Raw genomic sequence first — 10,863 nt, forward strand, 5'->3', positions numbered from 1 at the left:
CGGGGCGGCGGCGGCCATCTTGGGTGAGGGCAGGGCGCCTCTTCGCCTTCATCCAAGATGGCGGCGCTTTCCTCTCTTTTTTCCCTTCGCTTTTAAACGGTTTGGGAACCTTCTAAATGAAAAGGATCTAAACTTAACGAAGGAGAAAAATCCCATTTCAACGGTTCTTATGGGCTTTAACGCCGAGCTCCCCGCGCATACGGTATGGGAGGGTGCAAAACTACAAATCCCGAGAGGCAGCGGGGCGCCGGCGCATGCGTGGTGTGTGCGGTGTCGCTGCCGCACGTGTGTTGACGAGCGGGCAGCGCGGCCCTGAGGTACCGGCGCCCCCTGAGGGGGCGCCCCGGTGGGGGGGGGTCTGTGTTGGGGGGCGGCTCTGTGAGGGGATTTGGGACAGTGCAGAGGGGCTGCTGCCTGCCGGGGGGCTCCTTTCTCTCCGGTACGGGCTTGTGATGGAGGCTGGGCTGCTGAGCTGAGCCTTATTACCTTTATTTTTTTAATGGGGAAGCGCCTTTTTCTCCCCACGCTCCTGGTTTCCCGACTGAGGGCTGGGTGTTGGTCACCTGCGGCAGGGCAACGGGTGGCGAGGTGGATGGAGAGAGACGGGGAGTGAGCAACTGTGCGGGGTCCCGGGGGTTGCAGGGCTCTCGGAGCCTCACGTTATGAAGATACAATGAAAAATAAAGGGGAAGCGGTTGTTCTGATGAAAAACGTGGCTTACTGTTGCTTTTCTGGCGAAAAAATAAATAAAAAGTTGTTATTGCCTCTCTACATCAACTAGTAACGCTGCTTGTGATACTAGTTTAAGCCTGTGATACTAGTTTAAAATTATACTTTTGTGATTGTGTTCGATGTACTCAAATTAGGCACGTAGGGTAGCAGGTCTGTAAGCACGTTTAGCAGTGCCCTTTCCTAGTGTCTCTGAAATGAGCTTGTGCTCCTGTTTGCTCGATCGGTGAGAGAAGGAAAAGCCGTGCTGGGTGCTGCCTGAAGCCCTGGCTGCAGCAGTGCCTTATGGCCGTGAACACTGAAGCGATCCTTTCAGTTTCTACTCGTTTGTATCCTGGGAAAACCTCCTCCGTTATGTTGGTGCCGCTAATGTTGGAGCTGCAGAGTCAACTGGCTTGGGGCAGTTAAGAAAAGTTCTCCTTTTTGTGTTTTTTTTTTCAGGTTATTTTATTTCGGTTCGAGTCTGCAGTCTGGCTCATCGTGCAGTACTTGAAACAATTGTACCAGCGCCAACGGTTTGAGAGAGAAGGGAGACGCTTCCCCTGAGAGAAATACCCATCAAGTTCTGCTCTGTCTGTGTGAGAGCAGATCCAGGCCGCCCCAGACCCGTTGCTTTCTTGTAAATGTAAGTTCTTTATACAGAAATGTCACTGTGATTAACCGAACAACGCATGTGATTCTTTAGTAGGTTAAGTACAAGCGTGCTTTATTTCTGAGCGGTCCTAGAACGACTTTGTGGAACAGCACAGCAGCAGACAAACTTTTCTTTTCTCTGCTGTTCGCTTCATAGTGTGCACAAATGTTTCCAGACATAGTACTCCAGAACAAAACAGGCTGTAAATTTAAAATACATACTAGATACTACTGAGACACTGCATGAGTGTTACAGTAAATTAGCTCGAGTGCTTGTAATACTGAGCATTCTCGTGGCCCCCTGATTTACAGCACCGCTCTGGTATAAGGTTACTCCTTAAAAATTATTGAGGGTTAGATTACTACAACTGAGCTTAATACTTGATCAGGTATCATCTTGCCTACTGCTACTGACACAAAGCCAGCATAAACTATTTCTTTTGTGCTCTGGCTAGCTTAACAAATACCCAGTCAATGACCCAGTGTGTATTCTGTTCTGATTAATGCACTTGGGTAAGACTGTAATGGCCATTAAACAACGGCCTGAGAAACTGCAAGCTCAGACACTACTGCATTTGAGTAAGGGTTGTGTTTTTCCTCCTATTTAGTTCACACTACAGCTTCAGTAACTCAGTTTAGGGGCAAACCTCAGGAAGAGAAGAGATTAATTTTTGCACCCTGCTATTTATGATGGAAAAAATACCTTAAAAAAAAAAATTGCTTCTGGTATTCAGGTCTGACCTTTAGGTATTCTTCTGCAGGTTTTACTATTATTTCTTGTTACCACCTGCAGCAAAGTGAAACCTGATGTAATGTGCTAACATAGTTCATTACTTCTTTTTCAGCAAGTGGCAGATTCTGACAGGTAACCAATTCCAAGATCAAAAATCCATTAAAAATGTGATTTTCTTCTTAGAAGAATGAGTTGTTGCAAGTTTTGGCATAGCAGCTTTGCAGAAGTGAGCTACTTTCTGATAGTTAAAAAGCAAAACACAGAGAGCTTCTTAAAAAGAAATGCATTAGAATGATTAGTAGTAAAAATGAGGCCATACAAAATTCACTGGCTAAAAACCTAAGAAGGACTGAAGAATTCACACAGATGGGTACTTCATTAAAAGTATCTTCTTAAGCTCTTACAAATTTCTAGCAAAACAGTTCCTTGACATTGAATGAAAATGAGAGGTAATAGAGAATTTGGTTATATTTCACTCAACATTGTAAAGCTCCCTCAGACATCCATGAAACAAAGCAGGGCAGAAGTTACAGAAGGTGGACAATCCAATTTCTCACTGTTGTGTAACCTGCCTAAAACAGGTTGCTCTGTTTTTTGGCAAAACTTGCACGCTTTCATGGCAATAAAATGGTTGAAATTGCCTGCTTTCAACACGTTAATTCTGCAGAGGTTGCACGCTATGTGTTTTCACCGTTGATGTTTTATGAATGCTTTTTGTTAGATCGGTTATTATGTGCCCAAACTTGACAAAGTCAGTGTGAAAAGTGTAAAGCCAGTAAAGAAAAAATGCGGTGTATCTGCCTACTGCTGATTAAACTTCTGCAGCTGGCAGGTTTTGTCCTTCACAAGTGAAGAACGGTATTTATGGAACCAGAGTCCAAGGTCTCCCCCTTTTGTTACAAGGTTCCTTGATCTAAACAGCTGCAGCTGGTATCACCCTGCTTCGCAAGTTGCTCTGTGTGACAGATGCCTGCACCCACACTCTGGTGTCCCTGCGGTTCTGCATGAGTTCAGGATCTGCCCATGCAAAATAACTCCTCCTAGCAAGTATTTGTCTTCTGTGCTGCCTACATCTTGGGCAGTGCTGTGTAAGGAGTGTGGGGGGAAAAGAAAAAAAGAGTACTGTTACAAGTATTGTCCAAAGCAAAATGCTGATGTTGGTTGGCTACGTGTGTTGTCTGTATTTTTTTGCAGAGGGTGGATGGAAGGAAACTTTGTGGTGGTCAGCAGATAACTTTCAGTAGGAGCAAAGGCCTTAATTCTGCAATTATTTAGTGTTGATTTAAATGCCACAGTTCACGTGTTTGTTTTAGCCATGTTTGTAGACTTCCGTGGGACTTAACATTGAAGCTATAATATAGTTTTGAAAGCTTTGCCATGAACAAGAACTATGATCTCCAGGTTTTCTTTTAAAGCTTCCTAAGTGTCTTAGAACGTAACTGTGGTTGAAACTTCTTTTGAAAAACACTTTTATATTTTACTCTGGTCTTTAAAAGATTTATTTGCGTCTGAAGGTACTTGCAATGTGTCTGGTTTCTCTTTGGCTTTCCCAGTCTAAAGCCTCCCAATTTCAGCATGCACTGAAAAAAATTAATCAAATTTACTATCTCACATCAATGGGTTTACTTCATTCTCTTCTAGACAGGATCTTTTGTTTGTTTGTTTCTTACTTCCCTCTGCCACTTTTGGGGGTGGTTTGTTACCGATCAGTTTGTGTGTTTCCTTTCATGTCAGTTCTGATACTGTTGCTGTAAGAGCATCTTCTGCAGTTTTTGCTACTTGCAGCATCTTTGTGTTTGCTGTTTCAGATTTTGCCAGCCAGTGCTGGTTCTTTTCAGGATCGTTTCCTCTTTCCTTACTTATAGGTTTTTGTTATTGTATTGTTTATCTAAATTTTGGTGGTATGAAGTGTATGAAGGCACTTTATGACCGTAGTAGTTCTTTATGTGGCTAAGGACAAATGGTTGGTGGTGTTTTATGACTCTGAAAGTGACTGATTTATTTTTCTACAGGAGCAGATTCTGGTATCCTGCAGACTGCTCCTAACAGAAGGAAGAGAACTGTAACTACTCAGAAATGCTTCTTGTCAGAATGAATTTCCTACAGCTACTGTGCAGGAAACCCGAGAGACTGGAAATGATTTTTCAACTACGGCATTGCAAAAAGCAGTTCCCATACATGTGTCTGGCTACCTCCGCTTGTCTTTACAGCAAGAAGAAAAAAGTGAACGGTTATGAGCAAGTTGATCAAGAAAAATACAAAAGCTTGGTCTTCTCTGTTACATCTTACAAAGCCAGTGCCCAAACACCAGAGACAATACTTGAAGAAGACGGTTTGTTATATGGACAGCCACTTAAACATGCACCTCCAGATGAAGCTGAAACAAAAACTCCCAAGAACTGGATTCCTCTCATAAACCCCAACAAGAGGACTCTGCTTCTTGACAGCGACTCCAACCTGCCCATGAAAATTGCTTTGCAGAAAACAAAAATACCCAGCGTTACCCGTATCCTTCAACAGACCATCCCTCCGCAGCAAGCCTTTTACCTAGAAAGGTGGAAGCAGAAAATGATACAGGAACTTGGGAAGGATGGCTTTGCAGAGTATACTAAAAGTAAGTCTCATCACATGATGACAAAGCAGGAGCAATGGTTTGGATAGTTGTCTGGGACACATTACCAGAGCTGCATTATCCAGCTCTAGAAGTGGAGTGCTTTGAAAATTCCTTGTTTCCATTTCAGGGGACAAGAGCGTATGATGAGGGCACCTGTCCTTGATGAATATAAGCTCTAATCTTTGTTCTAGGGCTACTAAAACTGATTCAGAATCGAGTGGGGAAACTGGAATTAGACTGTAGATACCCTTTGTTCTGTCCTACCTGCTTCTCCACAGTTTCCCTATGTGCTAGTATCTGTTTACAAATAGATATTTTCCAGTGGATTTTATTGAGCCTGCCTGCAGATCCAAAGGCACTTTGTAACAGGTGGGAATGAGCATGCTGAAATTGTATCATCTGGAGTGTTTAAAAAACACCTGGTGCCAAATATGCTGAAGTTCTTCAGTAACCATTCAGAATATAGAATACAGCCAGCCCCTCCGGTGAAGTTCGGAGGTTTTAGAGATTTTCATTTCATAAGATACCTCCCCCAAGCTGTGGGACTGAAGAGGATTTGGGGAGACAATAGGTAGAAACTTGCAGCAAGATTGATAAATACCCTGGTGCTCCTTACACAAACAATTATGCTTTGGAAAACTGAATATCCTATATTTATACTCTTTTTGACTTATTAAGTACTTGACTGAATAAGCTTAGTACAATGAAATGACACAACCATATATGACTGTTTAAAATTATCTTTGAATTGTTTCTGAGATAAGCCTTTACTCCTAAGAGTTATGCCCACCCATTTCAGATTTATTCAATTCAAATGGACCTGTACAGCAGGAGAAGCAAATTCATTCCAGACTTCTGGCTGCTATTTTTTTCGTTCACAGAAATTCACGTTTTTAGTATACAGTAAAATAATGCCTTTTAATAAACAGTAAATTAGAGCTCATCTTTTGTTTCTGCAGAATTAGAGACAAAGAAAAAAAAAAAGAGTAAGCATTAATATAAAAGAGAGAATTTCACTGTTGACTAAAGTTATTTTTCTGTCTCATTCCCTTCTCCTCCCCACATTCTTAAGTTTTCAGTACAAAACCAGTCTGATTTAAGGGTTTGTCATATAATGTCCAATATACAAGTCCATCACATATCATGAGCAGTGTCTAAAATGTCGCATCTTTCTTAGATCTTTTCCTCCAAGGAGAGCTCTTCCACGCAGCTTTGGAATCTATGTTTTTACCTGAAGAGTCGGCAACTAAGGAGCAGGGAGAAGACGCTGCTATTTCTGGCTACTTATCAAGCGTGCAACACGTCTTAAAAGACATCAGTGAAGTCAGAGTTCTGGAAAGCGCAGTTCAGCACGAAACTCTTCAGTATCTGGGCCTGGTAGACTGCGTGGCTAAGTATCGGTGAGGTCCTGGTTCTCTGAGAGACCCGAAAATTGGTGCTCTGTGGCACGTGGGAGGCTGGAGCAGCTGCCTTGGTGAGCTGTTGAGGGGAAGCTGGAAAATAATTTTGGTATCTGAGCTGCCAGCATGGGGGAGACTTCCTTAGACTGGAAGTGATGACGAGCAACAGGGTTGAAATGGGCTGTGTTACACCTGTCTTTGCTGTGCTGTGTCTGATTTCCTGCTGTGACTGAATTTAAGCTAAAATATTGTCCTTTCTTGTTGTCTTATGCAGGGGCCAGTTGTGTGTGATTGACTGGAAGACATCAGAGAAACTGAAGCCGTCTCTGAAAAATACTTTTGACAACCCACTGCAGGTTGCAGCGTATGTTGGGGCCATCAATCACGATGCCAATTACGACTTCCAGGTCAGCAGGCCTGCTACCTGCCGAGACAAGCAGCAGCGCCCCTGTTCCTTTCATTTCTCCCCACTTACTGCCTCCAGCACCTGCTGGCCATGATTAGGGTGTTGGTAGGATTTGTAACAAAGCAGCCCGGGCTTAGATCAGGTTTAACTGACATAAAACTGTACTGTAAAATAATTCTTGCTTATCCTGCTGCCATGGCTTGTCAGTAACATCTTGTCCCTGGTTTTAAGGGAATCCCTGTTCAGGGATGGATGCTCCGTGTCCCAGGAGGTCAGGTAAAATCCCAGTTACCTGACATTTGGCCAGTCCCCAGTGCTTTGTTCGTATGTTTTTGGTTTGTGTGGGGAGTAGGAAGCAGGAGGAGAGAGAGGAAGTGAAGCAGAAGACCGTGCAAACAGGGAAATGGGATGGGAGCGCATTGCTCACATCAGGAGTTGCTTCAAAGACTCCACAGGCAATCTAGCCAGGCCTGCTTGGCCTGAAGGTTTGTTATTTTAATGCAAAGCCTTGAAGGGGGGAAAATGTAAAGCAGAAGAGAGCAGGGTAATGCATGGGTTCTGCAAAGGACTTTCTAGGATATTACAGAGATCGGTTTCCTGATCAGAAGTGCTTCATAAACATGATCCTTAGAATGCGCTACAGGCAGTAATGCAAGGATTCTGCCACCAGCCTTCTGACTCCACCACTTCCCCCCTGTTGGCTGCTCGGGGTTTGGATTAGAGCTGTTTGTCAGGCACTAAATATTTCAGAACAGGCCTAGGTAAGCGTTCGCGCTCAGACTGGTGCTGGAGAATGGCGTCAGGCTGATCATATGACCCCAGGCAAAGCCTCGTCAATCACTGGGAATTTTACCACAGAAGGTGTAAGTGGACCCTAAAAATTGATATTTAAGTTTGAGCCCTCCAGTTCTCACCCAGGTCAATCAGAGCTCTGGACTCTCAACGTTTGAATGTCAGTCTCCAAGTATCTTATGGTGAATTATTGCTGGGTTTTGTTCCTCATTTCTTAAGATATTTCTTATAAACTAAATATTTCTGATTTAAGGTATGAAGGAGCACTTTGTTACTGTGCAGGTATCCGAGCACTGACACAGGCTGCCCAGAGGTTGTGGAATCTCCCTCCTTGGGGATCTTCAAAACCACCTGGACATGGTCCTGGGCACCCTGCTCTGGGTGTCCCTGGTCGAGCAGAGGGTTGGACCAGCTGGCCTGCGGAGGTCTCTTCCCACCCCAGCTATTCTTTGATTCTGTGATGTGTATGTGTAAGCTGACATTTTACAGTCAGGTTTAGTCTCTAAAACTGCTGGCTGAAGTTGCACGTTAATGTTCCCTTTCTAACAACCTCCTGGTTTTAATTGCAGGTCAGTTGTGGACTCATAGTGGTTGCCTATAAGAACGGTTGCCCCGCACATCCGCACTTCATGGGTCCAGACCTGTGCTCACAGTACTGGAATAAGTGGCTTCTGCGCCTCGAGGAATACATGGACAGAAACTGACCCAAACTGAGCTATACAAGTGGTCAAGGCAAGTGGTCTGAGCACAGATCCAAGGCACACATCCTTTTTTTTAATCTTTTTTTTTTATACTGTAAGAAATATTCTTTTTCTAGTAACTTGAGCTAGTTTCTTATTACCATTTTTCCCCTTAGAAAAAAAAAAAAAGGAAAGAAAAATGCAAATGGGGAATGCATATTTGCCTAAGTTGTAGGAGACTTCAGTCAGTTGAATTATCCTTTTCTCATTTTTGAGAAAAAGCTGTTGCAGAGCTGAGACTCTGAAAATGGAATGGGTAAATGAAAGCAAAACATCTGTGTTGTCTGAGCTGAGAGAAATGTAAACAACGAATGAACATAGTAGACTGGGTTTCAGTCAGCTTAGTTCTTGCCCATTTCAAAGATAGCCATTAACGGGTCTGTTACTATTTGTATTTTTTGTTACAGCAACAGTTGGAAAAACTGCACTGTGAATTACAACCAAACTCATAAGTACTTGTTTAAAATACTGAGTAAAAGTTGATTGTGTAACAGAAGTGGCTGAGGAACAGGGGGGCAGAATTGTAACTGGTACACTTAAAAATTTCCAGCAAGTGTTCTGGAAGGTGGGAAGGTTGACTGCTGCTGGTAAATCCTCCTGCAGGTTTCTTAACAGGTTGTGTAGCCCACGTAAAATAAATATGAAAGTGGAAACGGGCGTTGTGCCCTAGGTTGTGACCTTACAGTGGGCTCTGCAGGCCGGGTCTGTGACTGTCTAGGGCTCTTCTGACTTTGCTGTGGGTCTGAGGGGACAAGGAGCCTTCCCATAAGGACCTGTCTGCAGTGTCAGGTTGTAGCGTTTGCCAGCACGAGTACATTTCCTTATAACAGTCACAGACTTGTGACTTTGAAGCTGAGCCTTCTGAGGAACAAAGAGCTGTTTTTTTTGTTTGTTTGGTTGTTTTTTTTTAATTGGTCTTGTTTATTTGTTTTCAAGTAAGTTTGTGAATAAATATCCTGAAACAGAAGTGTTACTTTGAAGCCTGTTTCATAAAATTAAGCTTATAGACATGGAATGAGCCTTGGTGATGTCAGGGGATAACGCTTTGTGCGTTGCATGCCTGGAAAGCTTTTTCTTCATCCACTTTCTCTGAATTGTAGGTATGAGTTTTCATAATTCCACTGAAGATTGCACATAAAAATAAGCCCAACCCCTAAACTTCAAGAAAATCAGCCAGAACCATATCTAAAAAAGCAGTGGGCAGGCTTGCTGCTGAAGAAACCTGAGCCTCCGTAGAGTTTAGTCATCAGCTCCTCTAGAGTACTGCACAGTGGAAAGCTGCGCAGTAAACCTTTAGTTGTACTGGTGCTTGCTTATTCAAACACTGGTCTGGTGACAGTGTGCTTAATTACATTTCTAACTAAAGAGACAAACGCAGAGACAGAAGCTAGGTTCAGAGATGGCTGATGACTACAAAGCTGCGTGCGTGCTCAGATGTTGTACCTGTTTGGCAAGTACATCCCCACATCACAGCATTTTAGCAAGTGGGTAGGCCAGTGTCGCTGAACACAGCTGATTTTCTGTGTGGGGTGGCTCTGTAGGTATAAAGGCGGGCATAAAGAAGAGAAGAGCTGCTTTGGGCAGAAGCAGGAGGTGATCAAATGTTCTGGACTTTACGTGTCAATTGGGATTGGGTAAATCAAGGGAGTGTGGAACAGCTGGGCAGCACTGGGGTGGGACTGCACCCTCCATCGTACCTACAGCCATTGGGTGTCTCTGGGCCGTGTCAGTTTTCATCCTCATCCTGCCCGCTGCTAAAAGGACAAGGCTGGAGCCTGGGCAGCACAGGCACCTCTTGGCTTCACCTGTGATCGTTTGTGTAACAAAAGCCTTCTGCCATTGAAGCTGGCAGCTTTCCTCAGACAATGCCAGATCGTAAAACTATCCTTAAGTCTTGGAGTCTGTAACAGCAGAGCCAGGAGGAGCTGGCAGTCTTCAGAGTATCAGTACAAGTTACTCGTGTCTAGCACTTCTGGAAGCCCAGCAGCCTCAGGCATCCCTGTGGGAGCTCTCAAACAGTTCTGAAGAAGCTGCTGCCGGTTTTGTCCCGTAACGAGCCATTGCCAGTCCCATGCAAACTGAAACCCACTTTGTCACCAGTTTAAACTGACTTGTCTGACTGTCAAATTGACGTGCCCAAGGCACCTGCTCCAGGGAGTATCTGTCATCTGCAGCAAACAGTCAGGTGCTGGGGGCAGTGATTGCAGCTATGGTGTCAGCCTCGTTGGAGCTTTGCTCTCCAGCCGGAGCGGTTTCGATCCTGCTGTTTGCTGTTACGTACGACTTTGTTCTGCTGCCCTGAGTGCTTGCTTTGAAGCCACTTAGAGGACCCACCTCAGTGTGTCTGGTTCTTTCAGCAGAGACATAGTTTGGCATACTGGAGGGAAATCAAAAGCACTGTGTCTTACAACCCTCCACTGACACCACTCAGTTGCAGGGGCACTGGCTCAGAAGAACTGAGGATCAGTGCGTAAGCTTTAGATGTTTTTCTTCCTCAGATGCTTTTTCTTCCGTGGACTCGCTATTTATTGAAGTATTCTGCAAACTTCCCTGTTACACAGATTACGAGTTTGTTCTTTACACAGTAGTATCACTTTATTATCATAATTTTCAAGGTCCCAAGCACCCACAGTTGTGCTGAATAAAATACTTGTATCTTTAGAAACCCTAAAAGCTCTTCCCTGCAAGAACTCAAGCAGATGTCTGTACAAGACCAAGGCATCTTGAGAGGTTTTTTGTTCTGTTTTGTTTGGTTCTCAGAATCTTACCATTTTGGTAGCAGTGATTATTCTGGTCCTGGCCATGACTCTATTTCA

At 44.0% G+C, this 10,863-nt stretch overlaps 1 protein-coding gene across 3 annotated transcripts; it reads left to right on the forward strand.

Annotated features, from left to right (window-relative positions):
* The first annotated feature begins 36 nt into the window (after positions 1–36).
* Positions 37–9,014, forward strand: MGME1 (mitochondrial genome maintenance exonuclease 1). 3 transcript variants are annotated; one of them, XM_084514813.1, is made up of 6 exons: positions 37–202; positions 1,171–1,354; positions 4,108–4,709; positions 5,887–6,109; positions 6,384–6,516; positions 7,877–9,014. In XM_084514813.1, exons 3-6 carry the CDS (start codon positions 4,172–4,174, stop codon positions 8,009–8,011), a joined length of 1,029 nt encoding a protein of 342 aa, XP_084370939.1. In that variant the 5' UTR covers positions 37–202; positions 1,171–1,354; positions 4,108–4,171; the 3' UTR covers positions 8,012–9,014. The 3 variants fall into 3 exon arrangements, with proteins under 3 accessions (XP_084370939.1, XP_084370937.1, XP_084370938.1); XM_084514811.1 differs by lacking the exon at positions 37–202 and adding an exon at positions 208–317; XM_084514812.1 differs by lacking the exon at positions 37–202 and adding an exon at positions 657–1,054.
* The last annotated feature ends 1,849 nt before the right edge of the window (positions 9,015–10,863 follow it).

The sequence above is a fragment of the Aythya ferina genome (genome assembly GCF_964211825.1).
Source record: "Aythya ferina genome assembly, chromosome: 3".
Taxonomy (NCBI): Eukaryota; Metazoa; Chordata; class Aves; order Anseriformes; family Anatidae; genus Aythya; species Aythya ferina.

Excerpts from the sequence above, each read along its gene's own strand:
- MGME1 (XM_084514813.1), top strand. The coding sequence starts at position 4,172 with ATGCTTCTTGTCAGAATGAATTTCCTACAGCTACTGTGCAGGAAACCC. Across the intron at positions 4,710-5,886 it reads CTTTGCAGAGTATACTAAAA|ATCTTTTCCTCCAAGGAGAG; the intron begins GTAAGTCTCATC and ends CATCTTTCTTAG. Across the intron at positions 6,110-6,383 it reads GACTGCGTGGCTAAGTATCG|GGGCCAGTTGTGTGTGATTG; the intron begins GTGAGGTCCTGG and ends TGTCTTATGCAG.